Here is a 25,419-nt window from a genome sequence, read left to right as displayed (position 1 = left end):
GCTCATCCCCCACCAACTACGGTCTGGGGAGCCCGAGGTCGTCCGTTTCCCCGCCAGCGCCCTCACAAGCGCCTTCAGCTGAAGCGGTCCAACAAATCGGCCGCTCCAGCCTCCTCGAGCCGTTCCTGACCCGCAGGTCAGAAGGAGGAGAGCCGCACCAGATCTACGAGGTTGGGACAGACCGCGCAAGCGTTTCTGCCCTCCTCCAACCGGCTCTCCTCCTCCAACCCTGTCACCTTCGCCACCAAGTGTGTTTCGAAGTGCAGGTCCTGTTTCACTCTCTTCACCCAGTCCGGAGCAGGAGGAAGGAGATGCGTCTTGCTTTCTCCCCTCGCTCCCGGCGCACGTTATACCCGCCAATCGCTTCCTCGGAGGCACAGTTCGTTTTCCTCTGAAGCAGGCGGACCCAGTTACTTCTATCCAGGTGGTGGTACCCCCCAGTACGTGTCAGGACGCCAAGCGCTCTCCTCCACGGTCAACCACGCCTCCCCATGGACAGTGCGACACCCTATCTCAGGTATGTCCCCTGCACTGCAACACTCCTCTCCCTCTATCACATTTCGTTCAAGAATGGGAGCGTTTACCAGGGGTATCGCCTTGGATCCTTCGCACAGTTCGGCTCGGCTACACGCTTCAGTTTTGTCACAACCCCCCCTGCTTCAACGGGGTCTTTCCTACTGTAGTCGACAGCGCCGCTCAGGCTTCTGTACTACAGCAGGAGATTTCATCCCTTCTGCTGAAGGGGGCGATAGAAGAGATTCCTTCGGGGGAAGTCGAACAGGGCTTCTACAGCCGTTACTTCCTGGTCCCGAAGAAGGGAGGCGGCCTGCGGCCGATACTAGATCTTCGCCGGTTGAACTTCTCTCTTTACAAAGGGAAATTCAAAATGTTGACGTTGAAGGCCATCATATCTCATATCCGGCTGGGGCACTGGTTCGTGACAGTAGACCTCAAGGATGCTTATTTCCACATCCAGGTCGTACGGCGACACAGGAAGTTTCTCAGGTTCGCCTTTGGAGAGAAAGCGTACCAGTACAGGGTCCTCCCCTTTGGCCTCGCTCTAGCGCCAAGGACGTTCACAAAGTGTATGGATGCTGCTCTGGCCCCGTTGCGGCTCCAGGGCATCCATATACTCAACTACCAGGACGATTGGCTCCTTTTAGCCCACTCCAGAGAGTTGGTGACTCACCACAGGGACATTGTCCTCCGTCATATTCAGTCTCTCGGTTTGAGGTTGAATACGGAGAAGAGCGTTCTTACTCCAGCTCAGAGCACGGTTTTCTTGGGGGTACACATGGACTCCGTTCTTATGCAGGCCCGTTTGGCTCCTGCACGGATTTCCAGTCTGGAGACATGTCTGTCCCGCTTTGCGCTAGGCCAGCATGTTTCCGTGAGCACCTGCCGCAGACTTCTGGGCCTTATGGCCGCGGCCTCCCCTGTGCTACCTCTAGGGCTACTCCACATGAGACCTTTTCTGTGGTGGATGAAGCTCTCAGGGGCTCGGCCCACGGGGCCAGCCCTTCGCCTATTGAAGGTGTCGCGCAGTTGCTTTCGCGCCCTGTCAATCTGACGGGACCCCCTCTTCCTTCAGAAAGGAGTCGGTATGGGTGCGGTATTCCGTCGTCAAATGGTTATGACGGATGCCTCTCTGACTGGCTGGGGAGAGGTTTTCGAGGGCAGGCCAGCGTGTGGGGTTTGGACTGGCGAGACCCTCTCGTGGCACATAAACAGCTTGGAGCTGAGGGCTGTCTTCCTGGCTCTTTGCCACTTTCTCCCTTTCCTCGAAGGGCACCATGTCATTGTCAGAACGGACAATATGGCAGTAGTGTCCCATGTAAACAGACAGGGGGGTTAACGTTCGCGCACCCTAGACAGGCATGCGCGTCACCTTCTTCTGTGGTCCCAGGACAAGTTCCTCTCTCTGAGAGCAGTTCATGTCCCAGGGATTCTGAGCCTCGCAGCAGATTTCCTGTCGAGGCAGAAGCTCAGGTCTGGGGAATGGATGTTGAACCGCCAGACGGTGGCCCTGATCTGGGAGAGGTTCGGAAAAGCGGAAGTGGACCTCTTTGCATCTCAGGAGTCGTCCCAATGCCCGCTTTGGTTCTCCCTGAGCCCTCCAGCTCCATTGGGGATAGATGCATTCGCCCACCCTTGGCCGATGCAGAAACTCTGTGCCTTCCCGCCCATCAAGCTGATCCAGGCGGTTCTGTCCAGAGTGAGAGAGAGCGGAGTCCGCCTCCTTCTGGTAGCCCCATTCTGGCCGTCCCAGCCATGGTTTTCGGAGCTGATCCTTCTGTTGGTATCCTCCCCCTGGGAGATCCCGGTCAGGGAGGACCTGCTTTCCCAGCTTCAGGGCAGGATATGGCATCCTCGCCCCGACATTTGGAAGCTGTACGTTTGGCCTATCAGAGGCCGTTAACTTTAAGCTTTGATCTTTCAACCGACGTTCAGGAGACCATTGCGAGTGCTAGAGCCCCTTCTATGAGGAGGCTGTATTCCTCCAAGCAGAGGGTATTCGAGGCATGGTGCTTAGCACATGATAGGGACCCAGTTGGCTGCCCAGTAGGCTCAGTGCTGGAATTCCTGCAGGAAAAGTTTGCTTCCGGAGCGGCTGCTACCACTCTCAGAGTATATGTCGCAGCTATTGCCGCTCATAGAGAATCAGATGAGATTCCCTTGGGGAAACTGAGGTTAGTTTCGGCCTTCATGCGTGGGGTTAGGCGCCTGAAACCGGCTCGCCCCCCTGGTGTTCCCTCGTGGGACCTGTCAGTCGTCCTGGAGGGTTTGACAGAGGCTCCCTTCGAGCCCTTGGAGTCAGCTCCTGAGCGGATTCTGACTCTTAAGGTTGCTCTTTTGTTGGCTTTATCTTCACTAAAGCGGATGGGGGATTTGCAGGCTCTCTCTATTAGTGAGTCATGCTTGGACTTCGCTCCTGGCCTGGTTAGGGTTACCTTGAGGCCAAGGTCGGGGTATGTACCCAAGGTTCTTTCCACGGCGTTCCGCTCTCAGGTTGTTAACCTTAACGCTTTCCACCCTCCTCCTTTTGCCTCTGAGGAAGAAAGGAAACTTAACCTGCTCTGCCCGGTTCGTTCTTTGAAGTTGTATGTAGATCACTCAGGCGGTTGGAGGAAATCTAACCAGCTCTTGGTGTATTTTGGTGCTGGCCGCCGCGGGCTTGCGGCATCAAAGCAGAGGATTTCCCACTGGGTAACGGATGCTATTTCACTGGCTTACGAGGTGCGTGGTTTGCCTTCACCTCTTAGCATCAGAGCACATTCCACCAGAAGTGTGGCTTCCTCTCAAGCTCTTTTTAGAGGGGCCCTCTTGGAAGACATTTGTGTGGCGGCAGGTTGGTCCTCTCCGCACACCTTTGTGAGGTTCTATAATTTAGATCTTGACATGACTCCAGGTTCCCAGGTTCTATCTGCTTGAACCGGTCATGGTTATTATTATTTGGTCTGTTACCAGTTATGGCAGCGCTTAAGCTTGGCGAGTTTGGTATTTCGTTCCCACTGCGCTTTCCGCAGCGTTGAGTGAACCTATGAAAGAGAAATAATCTGGTTACTTGCGTAACCTATGTTCTCTGAATAGGGAACGAGACGCTGCGTTCGCTGCCAAGCTCCTCGCGCTGCCGACAGTTCTTCTTTCCGGCAGAGAAATCTGAGGAGAGGATGGCGCGCGCGCGTTCGTCATGCTACGACGTAAGAGCGTCGGGGCGGAGCCAGCTTGCGCGAGCGCCATCAGCCAATGAATTGGCGTGATTCTATAGGGCTTCAGGCAATCGGCACATCCAGAAGATATCCCACTGCGCTTTCCGCAGCGTCTCGTTCCCTATTCAGAGAACATAGGTTACGCAAGTAACCAGAGACGTTTATATGACAGTATGTAAAACTATATGAAAATGTTAGCATAATGAAAGATTAAACATAACTACAAGCCAAGTAGACTATACTCAGAATACTTAGGCTAATTATATTTTTTAAGTATGCCTATATCTAAATCCAAAGTTTGAGTAAAAGTATAGGCCAAATAAACTTAGACTTTTCTGTCAGCATAAGTCAAGTTTACTTAAGTGTGAATTTAAGTATTATTTCTGAGAAGTACATAAAGTATTTCTGAGAAGTACATTAAAAGTGTACTTCTATGCTAATAGCACACTTGAATAAACCTTAATTGAATCTGAAACGTATCCGTTGCTTGGTTAAGTCTATAAATATGCTGCAGTGTTTTGACTTTTCAGTGTGTGCTAACCAAGATAGCCTAATCTTATTTTTGGAAGGCTTTACACTGTAAAAACAAAAAGTTCTAACAAAACAAAACAGTTAGTTCTAAGAAACAGTGGCATCTTACTTCCTTCTTATGTTTTCGCCATGACTTAGTGCTTGCTCACCTAATATTTAGCATGGACACGTAACGCTCGTGTTCAGGCATCGTGCAAGTTGCTTTAAATTAAAGTGTCAGCCAAATGAATAAATGTAAATGTAACGCTGCAATGGCACAAGTTGTGGAAGTTCTTAAAGATTTATTTTCACAGTTTAGTTTCGGTAAATACTCATTTTGGACAGGAGAAAAGGTTTTGTTCTGGAAGTTACAGTATATTATATAAAACTTGATCATTAAAGATCAAGGAAATATGATTCCTTGTGCACTAGTAGCTAACGTGCATAACAATTATGCCTTGGTGCCAATACGCTTTGTTTTCGAGTTGTTATAAAATGTTACACAGCTTGTTTTACAGAAACTTCCAGGATCTCAATCTCTCCCACACACAAAAATCTAACAAACACAAACTCTCCTGTCCGGTTCCTTTCTTAACTTCCTGGAAAATTGAGTATTATGCAATCTTGTGAAAGAAGATACATTATAAACTTCTCATTGTTCACCTCACATCATGAGGAATATCATGTCTGTGTTTGTACATTCTTGTGCCTGGAGTTTGCAGTCAAACTTTCAATTATTTGCACTAAATTATTAGTAAAGCTCTCTAAGAATGAAAAGATACTTAAGCAGCTTGAAGACAAAAACTGGCAACAGCATGTCAATAAACAGGAAGCAAAAAAAGTAGATTTATATGTGAAAACGTAATAGGTAGTTACCTGATTTGGTCATATATAAAACATATGGTTGTATTATATATATATATATATATATATATATATATTTTAAAAAAATGTGATTTCACTGTAGTGTAAAAATTACATCATCACATGACAATGTGCTCCGCTGACATCAGCATGGGACTTTCCAAGGCAAAACAATCACAGAGGAGAGAGAGAGTTTTTCTTTCTTTTAATGACTGACTCAACTTCAATTCAATCAACAAGTTGTTTGCTTTCATGTGTGTTACGAAACTTTCTTCAATCCATTGTGTTCTAGAAAGTTTTTAAATAGCTTGACAAAGTAAAACAAATTACTAGAATTAATTCTGCCATTTTCCCAGGCAGAGATTCAATGTTAATAATTTAGTGTGTCTGCCAACTCAGCTTTACTAAATTGTCAAATATTAATCTTTTCATCAGCATGATTTAAAAGGTCAATACCTTTGGTATTTTATGGCTTAAAAGAGGGCAAAAGACAGAATGACTTTTTTTATGATGTTTTTATCTTAGATGTGTTATGTGTTTCCACATGGCATGCCCTCATTTTAGTTCATCATCCCTAAAAATAACATAGAGATTAAATGCCTGAACCTCCTGGTGTGCCACCAGTGAATCAACATTAAAAGTAACGTTCACCCACAATTTGGCCATCTTTTTGAAGTCCACCGAGGCAAGAAAATCATGGTTTGAAATATGGGTGAGTAAATAATGAAAGAATTAGGGTGAACTATAACTTTAATTTCACTGTCAACACGTGGGAATATTTGATCTTTTATTGAAAGATAGATCTTGAGGTTGGAAACGTAACCTGAGATATAAATGTTTGCCACACATCCATAATCTTAATATTTAAACTTCCTCTATTAGAAGCTTTTAATCCAAAATATGCACATTCTTTCAAATCAAACACAACCAACATGACAAGAACAGCCATTACTCTAATATATGGGTTAAGTTTCTGATTGTGACCTTACTGGACTAATTTGAATAATCTGAGAACACATAATCTTGTTTTGGCAAAAACATTCTGGAAGAAACAATCTACAGTAAAGATATGGTCCAATAGAGAAAACAGAGTAAATTCTTGACCTCATTACAACCAGGAAGAGCCTGTTGATGTCTAATATGAACTAGAGCAGATTTTTATAATTATTAACTCTCACAATGGTTTACTCATAAACACAACAGTAACCAGCAGGTTGTATGGCTTCCGACATGCGAGTAATAAAACATTGCTTTGAATGGTCATACTTTTATGACAGTAGAATGTTTTGATATGCTTATGCATTAAAGGTTCTCATTATATAGTTTTATGTGTATATCAGTTCATATAGTACTATGAGTGATTAATCTGTTCATTGCAGTTTGTGCTTTCTGACTTCTTCATTCAAGACATGGTAATTTGTCCATTATACTTGCACAGTCATATAGAAACTGAAAGCAAACCAGTGGAAAGAATAAAAAAAATTTGAGACAAGGAACAAAAGTTCATTCTTTTGTTCCAACTGCGGTTAGAAATATGGACAGGATTACAACCTCAACATTATGCAACAGCCGAGAGTTTGAACCTCTAGATGGAATTTTTGACTAAAATCCTAAGTCAGCTTAATTTGCTAAATGCCAAGGTTTAGTTGTAATTCATTCTGTATGGTATTATTCTAAAAATACTAAAACTTTAGTAACAGAAGAGAGATACAGAAAAGTGTATTTGTAAAAGGTTTATTGCCTCGACAGGTTTGAAGCATAATTCATTTAAAAGTAAATGAAATTTAGTAGAGTAAAAAAAAGCAAACATATCCCATAGGGAGTGCAATATTTCTTCCACATAAATGAAAATCAGCACAAGCTGAGGAAGACAACCCATTCAAGAGTAAATGTAAAGAAGCTTACATGGTGTGTGTGTGTGTGTGTGTGTGCTTAATAAATCATAGCAATACACATATAAACTATAAAAAAAATAGTGATTTGAAAAGCCTTTTTAAGCATGAGACCACCAATGACTCAAATCAGAGCGGAATCGTTCCCCTCCTCTTACATCGGTTCTTGAAAGAATGAAGAAACAGTTCCTACAAGGAGAATTTTGTCATCTTACAAACTGCAATGTTTACAGGAAGTATATTCACAGTGTATTCACAATTCAGTGGTATAACAGTGCTACAACTGAAGACTGCACATTGCAACGATCGTCTGGACGCAGAACGCACCACTCAGTAATGCCCACATACAAACACGAGTGTTTAGGGCTAAGGCCTCATATTGTCTGTGCTGTTGTAGAGGACCTTGTATTACAACATAGAAGTTAGTCCATTATACTTTTAAGCAAGGTCACACACTTTTGATCATAGGCTGCTGTGTGGGTAAATCAATGTCCTGTAGCAAAAAAGAAAAAAAGAATTCACAGTCAGATTTTTGGAAATGTTTCAGGGAACAGAACTAAACATGTCAAACACATGACCTGAGGGACCGCTCTGAAAATATGTGACTGCAGTGAGCAACTGGTGTAGATTTACTTTTGCCATGAGCAATTCAAGGAATACGACCCCTTTGTCAAGTCTTTTGCATTTAGCAAAAGCTGTCATTCATGGTCACATTCTTGGAAGATAAACTGAATGGAACAAAAATGTGTGTCGGGTATCCTTTAGCACATTTTTAAAAGTGTTTTCAACTTAATATGGTGTCTCAAAAATGTGACACTCAGGTTTCGAGATGCTGAATAAACAGATGCATTGTAACACGTCAAAGACATTTGTATAGTAGAGCGTGTTTACAGGCATCTGGTCTGAACGACCCCTTCGTTTTTTTTATATAATAAATTAAATCATTTAGAAAGTGTATATCTGCTATGATGTTTTATGTCATTTAATAACTAATCACAAAAAAAAAAATCAACGAAACATAAAATATACACAAAAACTGTTTACCGTGTTTGTCCGATGTCGTCTTTTGATCAGTAGGGTTAGAAGCACGGCAACAGCCAGTATTAGAACTACCAGAATGGGAACACTAATAGAGACCGTGTTGTCTGTTTGGTCTCCAGAGATGGTTTGTTGATCACTGTTTTCCTTTTCAGTCACTGGTTGAAGACAATGGAAATTTATGAGACATGATTGTCATCAATATCACACATTACAAATTACAAGCCCAATTTTTTATATATAAAATATCCATACAGGCAGAAGTTCTAAGGCAGTGGTTCTCAACCAGGAGGCCGGGGTCTCAGCAAACTTCCGAATAAGTCTTAAATATTTTATTTAGTTTTAAATGATTGTATTTAGTCTTAAAATGATATTAACAAAACACTTGAACTGCTGTTCTAGAGGAATCTCAGCATTCGTAACACCAGCTCTGAGCCTATAGCCTTATTTGTACTTTTTCACAAGTACTGTTTTTTGCTCTGTAGTCTTATTCTGATATCATTCAACAGATAAGCTATTTTATTACTGCTGGCTGCACAGCAGATGACGTCAGAACGATGTTTTTAATATTGTGATAGGCACCTCTCTGGGGGCTATGACTTTCGGTTCTGCTCCAGAGGGAACAAATTCAACTTCCTTTGGTTGTCGTGAATGTTCTGTTTTTTAGCTGCTTTTTCCGACCTATGAGTCTTACAAACGTCATCATCTAACCAAACATGATAGACTAAAGCTAAGCAGACTAGCACTTTGAAAAGAGAAGCACAATGAAATTTTAAAAAGAGGAAGAGGCTTCTTTCCTTTCAAGTTATTTCTACAGTTTTGCTATAGGATAAATAAATTCAGTTTTAGATAACTCACCTGTTAGATTCACTTCTAATGACTTCCTCGACCAGATTTTGTCAGAAACACTCAATAGGGCATGACAGGTGTAAACTCCTGCATCCGCTGAAGAGATGTTGAGGATCATAAGGGAGCAGTTTGTTTTCTCCTTTTCCCGGAAGAGTTCAGTCCTGTCAATGTAAGCCTGGTCTATAGATTTCCTTTCTAGCGGATAACCATTCACTACTCTTTCATCTTTCTGCCATACCAGTTTAGACTCATTAGAACAGCCACATGGTAAAATTACGGTCTGTCCAACAATGCCAGTTGCATCACTTTCCACTGCAGAACCACCTACAAGAATAGTAACAGATTCTCATCATGACAAATACTCAACTTAATTTACAAAATTTGGAACACCAAATAAACACCAAAAATAGAAGATATGATTCTCTAAAGGAACATCAGAAACTGTTTTACATTTCTTTGATTTAGGCAACATATAATTTTACATTTTAACTTTTTTTAATGCAAATAATATATGCATATCTGTATTTGACAAGAGATCATCAATAAAAAGCATGTTTATATATAATAGAGCTACATTTAAGGGTCCAGAAGGATTCAATAAAGACTCACTCGTGATCAGCAGAAGTGTCAGCAATGCCAAGATCATCATGGTTGTCCTGGAGGAGAGAGAAGTGTTGAAGTAAGCTGTTTGCCGCTGGAAATTCCCAAGTTCTCAAACTAACTACAAACAAGGCTAAATGTGCATAGTTTTATGGGAGCAGCCTACTAATACAGGATTATAAACACCTGCACTTTGTCCTGGTGAGACGCGGTATCTTTCGTTAAAAGAAGAAAACTCTCTCCTAGCAGCTCAATGCATTGGTGAAATTTATAAGTAAGTCAATTTCCCACAGGTCACACGAGGAAAAAGAGCCAAACAGCTTTTCCTAAAAATCCAGTCATTTGACATTGACTCTGGAATGTTCTGTTTAAACAAGCTCTCCCAAACAGGGCCGGTCCGAGGCATAAGCGAACTAAGCGGCTGCTTCCAATTGAGTTTAAATTTATTTTTATTTTTTAGATGACTTAAACAAGTGGCATAAATGAAGGAATGAATATGAATTAATAATTCAAGACAAGAAAATTCTGATTTCATGATCAATATACCTGCCAACAACTGCTGCTATGTCTGTCAGCGTTAAGTCATGCGCATAATCTAACTGTTAGACACCTCGCGAGTGCATAGACAATTCGTGCGCAACTCCGCATAGTCACGGTATCGGTTTAAGTTGGAGAAAATAGCCGCAGGGGAACTTAACCTTCTAGGTGTAAGGGTAGCAGTTTGAATAAATAATAAACATAGCAGTTTGAACTCTTATCCACTTTATTATACCACACATCAAATTACTAACTCCAAAAACCTGCGACACTCCAGTACCAAGTGCGCACGACCAATTACTATCTAGGGCAAGCCCCGAGGGGAAAAATAGATTGCATACACACATACAACGAGCGCCAGTACATCCTTATGGTAACAGATTTTGTTGGATTCTGTCATGTACAATCCAACAAAGTCTGTCACAATAATAATAATAAAAAAGATTTTGAGGACAGTTACACTGTATTGAGACAGTTGAGAAATAATAATATTTTTACAGTTTTCAACAATAATTGCCATTGTTGAACCCTTGCTCTTATTATGTTTCTGATTTCTCAGTTTTGTCATTATTTTAGCAAATAATTTATTTTATATGTTTTGAGCTAGTTTGTTTTAAGAAGTTTCAAAGAGTTGGTAAAAGAGTAAAGTAAAAGTTAAAAATTTTATTATTTAAGTAGGCATCTATTTTTTATTAAGCATTTATTTTGTATTAATACATAACCTCACTGTATTCATTTATAATGTATCATAATTGCGTGACATTTGTGCCAATAATCGTCAAGCACAGGTGACTTCGCGTAGTGGGAGGGGGCCCCCAAATCAAATTCTGCTTAGGGCCCCCAAAAGGCTCGGACCCACTCTGCCCCCAAACAATGCACTCTTAAGGGTCGATGATCTGAGTCTCTAACTCAAATAACTCAATGAAATTATTAAAAACCTGTTTTATATATAGGCTATCAAATATATTAAATTTAACCTATTATTATAGTCTAACATATTATGTATGAAACAATTTAAAAAGATCGGTAAAGAAAAAAAGAAAAACAGTGCTGACCTTTGGTTTATATTTCCTCTGCAGAAGACACGCACGCATCCGATCGCTGTGAGTGAACCGAAACATATGATTCACGCTTGGAGTTTGTTTCAGTTTTAAAACGCGCCTACTAGCCTACATCATCCCACACACAGATTGCAAAGCTGCTGGGTGTGGTTGTGTTCATATAGAAGGAGTAACCTGCACGTGTTGACCTAGAATTTTATTAGTAGGTGTAGGCTAATTTTCACTTGGATCTGCACATGCAACCGACTTGTTTGTAGGGAGCGATTATAGGTGGGGAAAACCCATACCGGACAAGATAAACAAGATGTCCAATGCATTGTTCTGTAAATTCCATAAGATGGCGCTAGAGGGCTTTAAATTCCCTTTCTGTGCCTTATTCGTTTTCTCTTGGCTTTCCTACTTTTATTGCCCAGGAAATAAAGTTAATTGACCCTATTCATTATTGTAATTAATTTGGGTAATACTTTGGGTATTGTTTATGGTCCAAAAGTGAATGAAGTTCAAATATATGAGGACGCAACACATTTTCTGTGAACAGAAGATTGTTTTTATTAATATTATAGGCCTATAAATAACACCTGCTATTTTTTGTAATATTTATAAATAATAATCACTTCAGCAAAAGGTGTATCATTTCATTAAAATATTTCAAATAGCCTATTCTATAACAACTCATTCTTTCGGCTTAGTATCGGAGTATGCGTTGGAGTTTTATTGATAGCTACCAGCGTATTTAAAAATGAATCAAAATTGGCCTACTTAAAATGAAAGCTCTGAAATATATACAAATTTTCAATGAAATTTAAAACTGATTGATTTGCTGTGACAGGTTTGATGCCTCTGGTTCACATATGTGACATTGCTAAACGTAACGTGCCAGTTTGAATATGTAGAACAGAGAGAATAAAGTGAATACATACAATATTATATAAAACAACAAATCTACATACATTGTCTATACATTTTTATATGCTATTTTTGAATCTACAATGGATATGTAAACTCTGGAAAGGTCATATTTACAAGGTTAGCCTAGCTGTAGCCTAAATTTTTTCCCCGTCCATTTAAAAACAATTATATCATATAATTGTTTTAAAAGTAGGCCTAAATGTAAGAAAATATATCTACTGTGAATTAGGCCTACATAATTTTCAACAGTCATAATATTTGTTGCTTTGGCTCCATGGTCATTTTTACACACTGTTAAGAGAGCTTCCAAGCTTTTTCTTTGACCTCATTTGGGGGTGGTTTTGAGGCTACAAAAACTGAATAAAAACATTCAGTGGCTTTGCTTATTTCATTATTTGGTGTAACGTGTCGGTTTCTAAAGTAGGCTAAATAGCCTAATTACTTCGTTTAAACCTAAACCGGAACGTTACACCAAAATGATGCAGTAGGCTAGGGATTAAACTCTCAAACATGCTTTTTGCATTTGCTTTGCTGTTCAATCACCCCTATGTTCTGATGTATCGGTCAAATTTTGCGGTTTCCTCAGTGACCACCACCTTCAATCTATCCAACTCTCTTCTCTTCCACACTCTCCTCTCTCCAGACGTGTGGTCAGCTGACTTTCACTGGAGCAGCTGTGTGCAGTCGCGCATTCTCACTGAGCACAGCCCAGCATAGACGATAGGGGAACGCGGAGACGAAAATCGCGAATCACTCAGGACATTTATCCATCAGGACGTGCTACGATTGGGAACACGGCCATGGATATGGACCGTACGGCATTCCTGCTGTCAATATTGACGACTTTGTCGCTCGCCATCGAGGTAAGAATATGCTAGTGATTGTGTGTAATGGAGACGGAGCTTGATTCTCCTCCATACTTTAAATGACGGCCTGGGAGCGAAGGGGAGGAAAAACGCAAAGCTAGAGCCTGACACGGATGCAGACAGAGACAGTTGAGCGCTACGTGATTTGTGTATTCCGGCATGATCATACTTCTCTCTCATGCAGTTGCCAGTTGGGTTTCTTGTCCATCGGTGTTTTAGATCAATTAAAAAGTGTTGGGTGGAGGCTCCTGGTGCAGGCAGGATCGCCACTAATATTAGGCACAGCGGGCGAACTGTATAGCGCATGAAAGTGATAAATAAAGACGCCCATCATTCGAGCATCTTAAGTAGGCTAGCATTGTTTTTAATATTTGGGGGTCATTTCTTGCACACCTTCATATAAAACATAAGCATCACATTCGAAGGTGAAACTTGGCGCTATAATGAAGAATTGCACTGTGGAAAACGCTGATATGGCGATTGTATGCTGCTGTGTCCGTAATGTGTTTTTATGTTCGAGCAAATAAATGTGGATCGGAGGAATATGAACTCATGTCATGCAGATGCGGCTGGTGGGATCATGTAAACATCATTGACTGACAGCTCTTTGTCAAGGGGACATGTGTTAAAGAGCGCATTCTCTCACCAGATGCAGTTAGCCTAACGTTACCTTTTATTTACACGAAAAAAGAAAAGAAATATAAAACCTGTGGCTGGTTTGCAAGATCGCAGAGCTCCATTTTGGGCGAACAAATGCTGTGCCAGCAATCCGACGGCCCTCCTGAGCCATTCGAGCATCAGAGGACAACGCTCCTCTGCGGCGCCTTTTGCGCATCTATTATTCATACAAGTCTTTATGAAGGAATTTGTTATAGCCTAGGCGTGATTGTTAAAATGCGTAAATGATGTAGGACTTGTTCATAGTGGAAAGATGTTGTGAGGAATATTAGGCCTACAAAAAGATGTTAGTTGACAGAAGCAAGATGGCGTCCGTGAACTGCGGCTTTTCATTTTTTTATTTTTTTTTTTATCTCGTTATAAGGCAAAATCTGCTAAATGGATAGATAAACTTTCTCACTCCCACAAACACATGCATCTGCACTAAATGCTCTTTGCAAACACAGATTATTTTAATGGTGGTACTTGAATGTTGAGCTTATTGACACCTGGTAGTCGGTTTACATAGAGATATTTTATTCTACATAGTTTCTGTAATTCTGGTCTACATGTAGATGTGGTGTTGTTAGTGTTCTTTTAAAATATGGTAGTCTATAATGGTACCAATATCAGGGTGCAAATAATGTGGAGCCTTTGAGGATATGACTCCCAGATTACACATATTTCAGCATTTAAAAATGAATCATCACATTTTAGTTACAAATCGCAAATCAGCTATGTATTTTTGCAGGGTAACAAACAGAGGCCATCTGCTGCTGCTGTATTGCTAAACATTGACTAAATTAATTTAGTTATATTGATTTTATTGGGTCTTCAAAATTAAATGATTATGTGTGGATTTTTGTGATGTAGGCATGCCAAATGACAATTTCAGTTGTGAACTAAAAAGTTACAAATTCCTTTTAAAAAGGAACCCTTGTACCAGTCAGATTGCAAATTATATAATGACTTACAAGAAATAAGACCGTGGCCTAAAGCTTTTTCCATTAAAAGGTGTCATTTGTAGGTAGTGTGCCAAAACAAGCTCTGAGAGTTTGTGTTGTCACCTCTTTACTGGTCACCATGTTTTGCCTGAAAGCTCCCTTGCTTATTTTGCGTATAATTGGTAAATCTGTTTTCGGTTAGCCTCCATCTGAAAAGGGCTTCCTTTGTTTAACTGGGAAATAACAGTGGAACATGTAAACATGGTCGGTTGTAGATTGTTTTTAAGTGGTAGGCTACAAAAACTACCTCATTGATTTTTGACCATCTTTAAGATTAAGCCTGAGCTGAATGGCTGTTGAAAGCTGCAGATTTTCATTTTGCACTAATGTGGATCCTGAACTGCTATGACAACCTGGCTGAGACACTATTTTGGTACACTGATATCTGCAGATAATTAGCTTTCACTATTGGCTCATTGGCTGTGTCAGTGTTGAAGCATTTCTTATATCATACATTGATGGTAATGATCTCATGTAAAACAATCTATAGCTGAAACTTTGCAGCTTATTGCAGAAGTTAAGACCATTTCGTGTCTAACGCATGGTTTTCCTAAAGAGTTAACTACTGTTGTGCAGCCAGCATAATTACAGTATTTATTCTGTTTTTAAATTGCCATACAGCATAGATATGTTTTATTGCACTATAACCACCAAGCCATTTGTTAAAAGGTTAGAAAGAAAAAAACATTATGGACAGAGTCTATCTACGGTACCCTCATGTCATGATTCGATACATATCACGATACGATATTATTGCGATACTCCAAGACATATGGTAAAAGGTTAACAAGAAAATGTACTGTTGATTAAAAAGCTAAATTTAACATTGTGGGTGTAAATGAATAGGCTTGGACTTGGTGCTTGTAACTCAATGCAGAGGACAATGATGACACCAGAATAAAAAATAATTAGCATTCTAAAGCTGAAAATACAGAATTATTTTAGACGAATATTTGCACTTTGTCACTGACTAGATATATTTAAAATAATGTAGGCCACTTTTTACTGGTAGCATAAGACAGTTGGCATTATCAGGACCCACAAATATTCCCCCATTGCATTGAATTATTATACATTATATTTAATATTATATATAGTAGTTTAATGTAGTACTGACACTAAAACTTTTAGTTTTTTTCTCACATAGCCTACTAATTTTAATTTTGGGTGAACTATACACAATACAGATTGTCATTATCCACAATACATACTTTAGTGTTGCGTCATATATTGTGACACGATTGAGACTGATGCATCTTTCAGACAGCTGGCTACAGCAGCACTTCCACTGTTTGTCACCCAGACAAAAGAGGGAAAACACAACAGTCCCATAATCTCTCACGCTCAGTTGAACAGACAGGGTGGGTCTGGTTGTAAGGAACCTTTGTGACTCACTGGGTCGAGGCCAGGCTAAAGACACACAAAAGAGGACCGCCATTATTCTCTCTCTCACTGACTGTGAATTGATCTTCTGCAAATATGTTTTCCTTTGTGTCGATTTCAGGACCAAACTCATACTTTATCTCTCCCTTTCTATCTTTTTTTTTTAAAATCTTTCCACCCAGTTCAAGTGATTAGATTGTGTTCAAGGCTTTTAACCCTGAACCGAATAAGGCAGTAATGTTTGATATTTTACGTTACATAACTGTCATTGTGGCTCTAAAAGATTAATGTTTGTTTACAAGTATTTGTCAGATGTAGAGAGTTTTGACTCTCATGGTTTCAGTTGAGTTGCTTGTAGCTTTACAATTTAGTTTAGCCAAAAAGAGTGAAATTATTTTGGTTTAGTATGGAGGAAAACAAATCCTCCGTAGTTATCATAGTTATATATTTCTATGTTGAAAATTAAGATAAATGTATACTGTACCATTTAAAAGTTTGGGTAGGATTAAGTTAGGTTTTTTTAAAATAAATTTAAGCTTTTATTCAACAAGGATACATACACAAATCTGACAGACCCAAACTTTTGAATGGTAGTGTATATATACAGTATAACTTACATGTTTATATAGTATTCAATATTTTATTGAATACCAGGAGATGTTTTCTAACACTTGCTTACCCGCTAAAAGCTTTGGTATAATTTGAACACTGCTAGCAAGGACCACCAAAACAGCAACAACAGCATAAATAAAGCCAGCAAACAGTACAGCAATAACCTGATAACAGTGGCTACATCATTCACTCCATACACAGGGCATTCTGAGAATTCAAATCCCAACATTGTTTAATATGAAAGTGTTTATCCTGTCGACTTTCCGTTTGGCTAGTTAGGGCAACATTTGGTGCAGTATTGTTCGTCTAACGTGTTTGTATGTAGATTCAAAGTAATTTCCTTGTGTCTGTATGTCCCTGTCTGAACCCCACAAAGCATGTTTCTTGGACATTATTATGTTTAGTGCTCTAAATAGATGGGCAAACCTGCTGTTATCTATATCTATCAGATGCTCATAAGCATATCAAAGTTTTTCATCTTTTCATTGTCATCCTGTCTCTGTTATCAAGTTAATTAAATGATAGGCCGCTTACTTAATCAGGTTAATCACAGTTGATCGTATTCATCAATATTTGCTGAGAAAAGCCCCCACATGAAGACATCTGAAGATCATAGGCTTATGTGATAATGGTTCCTCATGTTCCTGCTGATTGTGCTGTTGGCAGGTACCATCAGATGACTCAGTGGGCTTGTTGGCGGAGCCCCAGGTGGCCATGTTCTGTGGGAAACTCAACATGCATATCAACGTCCAGAGTGGCAAGTGGGAGCCGGATCCAACTGGCACCAAGAGCTGCATCGGCACCAAAGAGGGCATCCTTCAGTACTGCCAAGAGGTAATGAGAGAGGAAAAAGATATAAAATGAGACGAGCAAATATAATTAGTTCTGCTGCTGTGTTAGTTGTCAATAGCAAGCTTAAACACATTGTAAAACATATTGTAGTCAATTATATAATGACAATCACAGTATATAATAGTGGGCTTCTGAGTATTACATAAGCATGTCAAGTTCTATTTAGTGGTCGACTGATATAAGTTTGTCAATGACTGATGCTGTTATATGGGTAGCAATGTGGCCGATAGCCAATGTAATGCCAATATACTCTACTGTTCAAAGGTTTGGGTTCAGTGAAAAATCTTTGGGGGATTTTTCTTTTACTTTATTCGGCAAGGATGCATTAAAAGTGACCGTAAAGACATTTACAATGTTACAAAAGATTTCTATTTCAAATAAGTGCTGTTCTACTGAATAGAGAATCCTCAACAAAAAAAAATGCACAGTTTCCACAAAAATATTAAGCTGCAAAACAGTTTTCAACATGATAATAAAACGAAATGTTTCTTGAGCACCAAATCAGCATATTCAAATGATTTCTGAATGATCTTGTGCCACTAAACAACTGGAGTAATGACTGTTGAAACTATATTAAAATTAGAATTTTAAATTTTGTAATAATATTTCACAATATTACTGATTTACCGGTAACTGTATTTTTGATCGAATAAATGCGGCCTTGGTGAGCATAAGAGATTCTTTCAGAAAACATAAAAAAAAATCTTACTGACTCCAAACCTTTGAATAGTAGTGTATGTTTGCAAATGAGAGTACATAGTACCAACAAAAATCAAATCAAAATTTATTTTACTACATATATTCTAATAAATTTAGTAAAAAAATATTTCTGAAATCTAAACTGACCCTTTTACACATTCATGGTCTTTTTGTGCAAAATATAAATTTTGCAACTAAATATGTTCAGCCATGAAGTTTGAGTTTTGACTGTAAGACAAAACAGGGCAAAAATGTGAAAACAAACAGTTGTTTTTAGAATTAATTAATGCCTGCTTGTGATGGTTTCACCAGGAGTGGTACAGTATGTTTTTCTTGTACATGATAAGTACGATGTTATGTTCCATTTAATCATGATATTTGTCAGAAAACTATGGTCATACAAACAGTAATCGTTCATAAAAAAATGGTTAATTGGCCGTGTGTCCACCAAAGTGTTTTTAGCCAGCTTAAAACGCTAGACGCTCCGCTGAAAACGCCTAGCTGTGGGCGCTTAAGAGCGTTTTGGCAGCGCAGCATTTTTTTTTTTTTCAGTTGAGACACTTTGCTTGTTATGATACGGAATATCCACAAAAGTGTTACTAGTATCTCATTTCACTCATATTTTGTTTCTGTGTTGATTCTATATTAAAATGTCGATTCAATGTAACGTATTTTCTCTGGCTCTTGTTTTAAATTATTTTGTTAAGTTATTATGCTTGTTGTCATCTGTTGACGTTGAACAAGCAGAATGTGGCGGTTGGTTGGTGTGATATTTGTTCCGCCCCTCCTCCACTGTGATTGGACGGTTGGGTAAAAATAGACAGTGATGAGTGCTGCGTTTTACCCCAAAGTCGAACATTCTTCAACTCTCGGTGACCAGTAAAAAATGCCGGGCACTCAGCGCTTCAGCGTGGAAAAAACACTCAGTTCTGTTTTGGATGATGTCACCAACCCCTCCAATTTTTCTACATTCTTATATATACCACCTCCTTTTCACCATCCAAGCACTTACCAATGGATAAAATCTAGATCCCTCATCCTGTCTCATTGAATATCCTGTTTCATTTGAAAATAGGTCAGATTATTCAAGTAAAATGGATTGCAAATAGCTTTTCTGTTGACCTCAACAGCAGCTGGTAATTTGTACATTGTCTTGACTCCCACAGGTATACCCAGACCTCCAGATCACTAACGTAGTGGAGGCCAACCAGCCCATCAACATCCAGAACTGGTGCAAAATGGGTCGCCGCCAGTGCCGCAGTCACACGCACATTGTGGTCCCCTACCGCTGCTTGGGTACAGTGTTTTACATTAAACTATCCTTCAATGTGATGATTACATCTGTACTCTGCCACTCCTCGGGTATTAACCTGGATTTATGGAACATTAAACTAATGCTTTTAGCGTGGCTGTTGTATGATTTCCAAATCAGATAAGATGAGATCCATCAAAACACAACTTTTGCTCAGGATATCCTCACCTGCAAGTTACATATCAGCAAAAATCTATTTGAGCACCTGATGAGCAAATGTTTGTATGTTTTTATCAGTTGGGGAGTTTGTAAGCGACGCTCTCCTGGTCCCAGATAAGTGCAAGTTCCTGCACCAGGAGCGAATGGACATGTGCGAGAGTCATCTGCACTGGCACACGGTGGCCAAAGAGGTCAGAGGTCTCACCACATGACATTTACTGTACTCTTTCACAAAGTTATAAAACCATACACAGCTGTAATCTGCGCCAGAAAAGCCGGATCCAGATCAGGCACCTCCAGATGTGAATCTAGTTCCTATTTTAGTGGATCCCCATTTGAAATTTTTTTTTTGCTATAAATGTTTAATATAAAATGATATCCCCAAAATGCATTTTAACACACATTAAACATCCAGCCATGCATGTTAAATAATGGTGCAGGCAGATTATGATCGAATAGGATGTATAATTCATCTCTGTCTAACCCACGAGAGCGTTCTACTTATAGCTCTAAGATGACTCAGTGCCTTATATCTCTCTTGCTTTCGTTCTCACTCACACCTTCCCTGTGGCTGTCCCTCTGCAGTCCTGCGGTGATCGTTCTATGAATCTCCATGACTATGGCATGCTGCTGCCGTGCGGCATCGACCGTTTCCGTGGTGTAGAGTTTGTGTGCTGCCCCATGGAGGAGCACAAGGAGTTAGACAGCGAGGAGCTGGAGGAGGCAAACTCAGATGTGTGGTGGGGCGGCGCAGAGGCCGAGTATACTGACAGCAGGTACACAAACACAAGTGGTATTATTGACACTTGGTTCTGAGACCACTTGTGAACATGTTTATTATGAACAACTTCTTTATATAAATTATATTATCAGAATAAATAATAATACATTTTTTGCAATTTATTATGTCCACCCTTTGCTTTCATGACAGAAGCACTTGAGCTGCATGATCTCCACAAGTTTGTGTACAACCTGATTATTATGTTCTCCAGTATGATTTGAGAAAGATGAAAAGCATCCCATATGGAAAAAAAAAATATTTTTGGGGTCAAAATATATGCTACATAAACCAGGGATGCAAACAGCGCGCTTTTCGGCGCCTAACGCTTTTTTCACGTCAGTTTGGGTGACTTGCGTCTGAGACTGAGAGGGTCTTATTATTATAATTTCACAAAGTCACCTGAAGCCATTCCATAGCTTAATGTGAGGGACAGAAGTCTATTTACCCCATTAAATTAAAGTTTACGGAAACTCGTTTTCCCTCCTCTGCGGCTGTCAATCATTCTCCATTCAGTATTCAAACAGCGCGCGCGCCTCGTCCGGTTACAGCAGAATCCACGTTAAATTCTCTCCAATATGATATATTCACATTATAGTGCTAGATCTGTAGATAAAAGGCTGTGGATTTGCATAAAATTACTTTATTTTGTGTATTTGTATATAATGTTTGTTGCTGTTTTTAAATGACTCGCTACCGTGCCTGTTAGCACAAGGACTATGAATCGGCATCAAACGCACAATAACTGGAATTTAAAACTGTGAAGAAACAAATGATCAATAAACTGTTGGACAGATATACACTACGAATTGTGCGATCGTCATTTCTTCGCTTTGTGCCGTGAACTTTTAAATGCGCACTCGCGATTCTGCACCCGCGATGCGCACACACGCTTTGTGCGCTCTGTTTTGAAGCGTTCATGGTGTTGCGCACTGAAAGATTATTAAAAGCCTATATATTTTTTATACCTATCCTGCACAATACATTTAAAATAAGTATAATTTAATTGTATATTATTTCTGTGTAGTGTAGTGTAGGCTATATAAATATATACACTTCTGAATTCTTGACATTCATATATAAATATAAAATTGTGAAATGTATGATTGCATGATTGAATTTTATAAGAGTACTAATAGTAATTTGTTTTAATTAACATTTAGTTTTTATAAAATTACTGTGCAGATTTTTTCAAGAATTACTTTTTGCTGCTGATTTATACACTCATTAAGTTTGATAAAAATACATAATACATTTATGTAATATTTAAAGGTGTTAACTGTAATTTTACACTGCAAAATGATAACTTACAAAGGATTAAATTCATCACAATTATGGATATTTGCCACGGGGCGAGGGCTTCGATAACCTCTCTCTTTTTTGACCATACATGTGTTTGCATCCCTGATAAATGTTGTAAAAAGTACTAAATATTTTCAATTTGAAAATGTATTGCTAGTGTAATGCAAAATATATTGCAAAATGTACTTTTTTGTAAAAAAAAAAAAAAAAAAAAAAAATCATGCTGCTCGCATGGCAGTCAAAAAATGTATAAACTTTTGACAAACAAAAAAACTTATTGTACTATATTTTAGTCCGATAATGTTTTTTATTTAATATTTTGTATTTTGGGGGGGGATTCTTATGGTACTAAATTATATAGAATAGTTATTAACCATGTATTACCTGTTAATCACCTTTTGAGCATAGACCTGAAAATGAAATGTCCAACTTAAACTGTCGTAAATCTTGAATGTTTTGGATCACAGTCTTATGTTTGGTCTTTTTTAAAGAATCTTGAATGTTGGCAGATTATTGCTCTGAAAAGTGGAAAAAATTTCCTTTGCACAGGAGTGGCGCAAGAATTGAGCCTTGAGGGACTCTGCATGTCATGGATGTCCATTCAGTCTTATGGTCTCCTATACTCACATAATAACCTCTCCATCCTAAGTATGACCTGAACCATTTTAGGACTATCCCAGAAAGCCCCACCCAGTTCTCCAGCCTGTCAAGAAGTACAGTTGCTGGTCATATAATTAGAATATCATCAAAAAGTTGATATATTTCAGTAATACCATTCAAATAGTGAATATTCATTCATTACACACAGACTGATATATTTCAAGTGTTCATTCCTTTTAATTTTGATGATTATAACTGACAACTAATGAAAACCCCAAAATCAGTATCTCAGAAAATTAGACTATTGTGAAAAGGTTCAATATTGAAGACACCTGGTGCCACACTTTAATCAGCTAATTAACTCAAAACACCTGCAAAGGCCTTTAAATGGTCTCTCAGTCTAGTTCTGTAGGCCTCACAATCATGGGGAAGACTGCTGACTTGACAGCTGTCCAAAAAACAAGCATTGACATCTTGCACAAGGAGGGCAAGACACAAAAGGTCATTGCTAAAGAGGCTTGCTGTTCACAGAGCTCTGTGTCCAAGCACATTAATAGAGAGGCGAAGGGAAGGAAAAGATGTGGTAGAAAAAAGTGTACAAGCAATAGGGATAACCGCACTCTGGAGAGGATTGTGAAACAAAACCCATTCAAAAATGTGAGGGAGATTCACAAAGAGTGGACTGCAGCTGGAGTCGGTGCTTCAAGAGCCACCACGCACAGACGTATGCAAGACATGGATTTCAGCTGTCGCATTGAACAAGACTCAGCATCAGAAGCGTCTCGCCTAGGCTAAAGACAAAAAGGACTGGACTGCTGCTGAGTGGTCCAAAGTTATTTTCTCTGATGAAAGTAAATTTAGCATTTCCTTTGGAAATTAAGGTCCCAGAGTCTGGAGGAAGAGAGGAGAGGCACAGAATCCACGTTGCTTGAAGTCCAATGTAAAGTTTAAATTTAATGTCCCCAACTAAGCAAGCCAAAAGCTAATGGCAACAAAGGCGACAGTGGCATGGAACCAAAACTCCCATCAGGTGGCAGAATGGAGAAATGGAGTACAAGTGTGACTATTTTTTTCAGGACCATTTAACCCTGTCGAATCATGTCCATGATTTTATTTTGTGTTCATATAGCAAATGCTAAAAACTTTACCAAGTTTTGTACCAAGTAAAAAAAAAACAAATCAGCACCAGAGGGTTAAAGGGGCAAATTAATTGATTAATTGCTAATAAATTAATTGCTAATAATACATTTTGGGTAAATGCAAAATGTTTTTTAAGTGTAGATATATATTTTATTTTTTTTGACGTATGTGATATTTGTGCTTTAATTGAAGAAAAACATCTGACCGTCTCTACAAAGGAGTTCACATGATCAAACAAACTGTATTTGATTAGAGACAAAGAAATAGTGCAGAATCTTAAATCTGTTCATTTCCTTGTTTAAATAATATTTTGAATGCCACCTTTTCAATATAGTCTCAGACTTGTATATGCCATGAACTTCATACATTTTTGCATCACAGTGTGCTGAGAGAGCAGACCCCGGCCAAACCTGAGCCCGCTGTGACTGAGGATGATGAGGATATCAACAATGAGGAAGAGGAAGTATGGGACAACGATGAAGATGGTGACGGTGAAGATGATGAAGATGAGGAAGATGACGACGAAGACCCAACCGACGAACAAGACACCAGCGAGCAGACCTCCAATGTTGCAATGACAACCACCACCACTACAACAACAGAGTCTATAGAGGAGGTTGTGCGAGGTGAGATTTGTGTATGCTTAAGTGTCCATATGTGCATTTCAGTATCCAAATGTGAAAAAACACCCTTACAAGACATGTTTGAGAGAATGCACAGGATAGGCAAAACTGGAGCAAAATGTTACATTTAACTATTTAAACAAATCAAAGAGTGTCTCTTCTCCAATAGCAGTGTGCTGGGCCCCTGCTCGGTTGGGGCCATGCCATGACAAGCTTCCCCGCTGGTATTTTGTGGTGGAGACGGGCCGATGCGCCCCCTTCATCTTTGGGGGCTGTGGGGGCAACCGCAATAACTTTGAATCAGAGGAGTACTGCATGGCTGTCTGCAGCAGCAGTGTGTGTAAGTTCAGACGACTCCTGAGAGGAAGTTCACCTCTGCTAACCAGCACGTCGTCTCTTTCTCACTTTCTTCGCTTCATTCGTGCTAAACTCACAAGCTCAGCAGATGGCTGGATGCTTTAGCCCGCATGGATTACAGGTCTCTGTTTTTAGATGACTGTACAGGCAGAGCGCAAATTTCCTTTAGTTTAACCTCATGCTGTCTTATCTGAGCACACTGGAACTTTTCTGAAACTCTCCATCTTCGTTTCCTGAATTTACAGCACCATGTTAAAAGAAATAATATTGTTTTGATATTCAAATCCGGATTGTAAGTGATAAGTAAAAACACAGGGCATAGGGCTAAGTGCCGTGAGATTTGCTTGTTTTTATCCTTTTTTGATGACACTTAAGTTTTTAACACAGTACATAATGTGAAGGTGTTTTGGCACTGATGCCAGTCTTATACATATCTTATCTTTTGTGCATCAAGTTTCAAAAAAAAAAAGGACTTTATTCAAATAAAATGTTAAATTGAGATTCGTAAATGAATTATCCATAAATAGTCATACATGCATGGTTATTTCATTTATAAATATTTCTTGCTCTGTAAATTCCTGCAAAAGTAACTAAATCATAATATTTATATTATCGATGTGATTTAACATTATTCATACCTCCCGTCCCTTAACTGGATACCGTAAAATAATACAAAGACCATGTCTTTTTATTGTATTGTCTTTGCTAGCTGTACCAGTGTAGTTTAATTCATGCACAAGTAAATCTTATGAGCCTGTTTGTTTAATTAATTGTTCAAAAAGCATTTGCGGAATTACATCTGACTTAATTACTGAACTGAATGTTATCAGATCCAATACAGATTTTAAAATTTCGATTTAAAAAAATAGTAGCAATTATAGAGTCAATAGTAGCAATAAAATCTATATTTTTATAGAAAATGGTATTCAAGTCAAGTCAGCTTTATTTATATAGTGCTTTATACAATACAGATTGTTTTGTAGTAAATAATTATTATTATTAAGTGGTTATTAAGGTATTGTTTAATTGAATATGTTTGTAGGAGAATGTATTTATTTATTTAATCAATTATTCTTCATGATGGGCAATGTTTTCCATACTGTAC

The 25,419-nt window shown here is 39.2% G+C and overlaps 2 protein-coding genes across 4 annotated transcripts in view; one reads left to right on the top strand and one right to left on the bottom strand.

Moving 5' to 3' along the window:
* Positions 1 to 6,802: 6,802 nt before the first annotated feature.
* Positions 6,803 to 13,694, bottom strand: LOC143723305 (uncharacterized). 2 transcript variants are annotated; one of them, XM_077215493.1, is made up of 5 exons: positions 13,544 to 13,694; positions 9,473 to 9,519; positions 8,873 to 9,187; positions 8,021 to 8,172; positions 6,803 to 7,469 (listed from the first exon to the last, which is right to left on the bottom strand). In XM_077215493.1, exons 1-5 carry the CDS (start codon positions 13,669 to 13,671, stop codon positions 7,425 to 7,427), a joined length of 687 nt encoding a protein of 228 aa, XP_077071608.1. In that variant the 5' UTR covers positions 13,672 to 13,694; the 3' UTR covers positions 6,803 to 7,424. The 2 variants fall into 2 exon arrangements, with proteins under 2 accessions (XP_077071608.1, XP_077071609.1); XM_077215494.1 differs by lacking the exon at positions 13,544 to 13,694 and adding an exon at positions 11,056 to 11,333.
* Positions 12,436 to 25,419, top strand: part of appb (amyloid beta (A4) precursor protein b) — a 25,944-nt gene continuing 12,960 nt past the window's right edge. The window contains exons 1-7 of one of the 2 annotated variants that reach the window (XM_077215483.1): positions 12,612 to 12,833; positions 17,159 to 17,326; positions 19,210 to 19,339; positions 19,593 to 19,705; positions 20,100 to 20,290; positions 23,716 to 23,960; positions 24,127 to 24,297. In XM_077215483.1, coding sequence (XP_077071598.1) covers positions 12,771 to 12,833; positions 17,159 to 17,326; positions 19,210 to 19,339; positions 19,593 to 19,705; positions 20,100 to 20,290; positions 23,716 to 23,960; positions 24,127 to 24,297 — 1,081 coding nt within the window. In that variant the 5' untranslated portion in view covers positions 12,612 to 12,770. Of the gene's footprint in view, positions 12,834 to 17,158; positions 17,327 to 19,209; positions 19,340 to 19,592; positions 19,706 to 20,099; positions 20,291 to 23,715; positions 23,961 to 24,126; positions 24,298 to 25,419 lie in introns of both variants that reach the window. The other variant, XM_077215484.1, reaches the window with a different exon arrangement.

This window comes from Siphateles boraxobius, unplaced genomic scaffold, assembly GCF_051911475.1.
Source record: "Siphateles boraxobius isolate OS27281-9 unplaced genomic scaffold, OSU_SipBor_1 7, whole genome shotgun sequence".
Lineage (NCBI taxonomy): Eukaryota > Metazoa > Chordata > Actinopteri > Cypriniformes > Leuciscidae > Siphateles > Siphateles boraxobius.
Note: the sequence above shows the minus strand (reverse complement) of the source record. Positions and strands in the feature narration are given on the sequence as shown.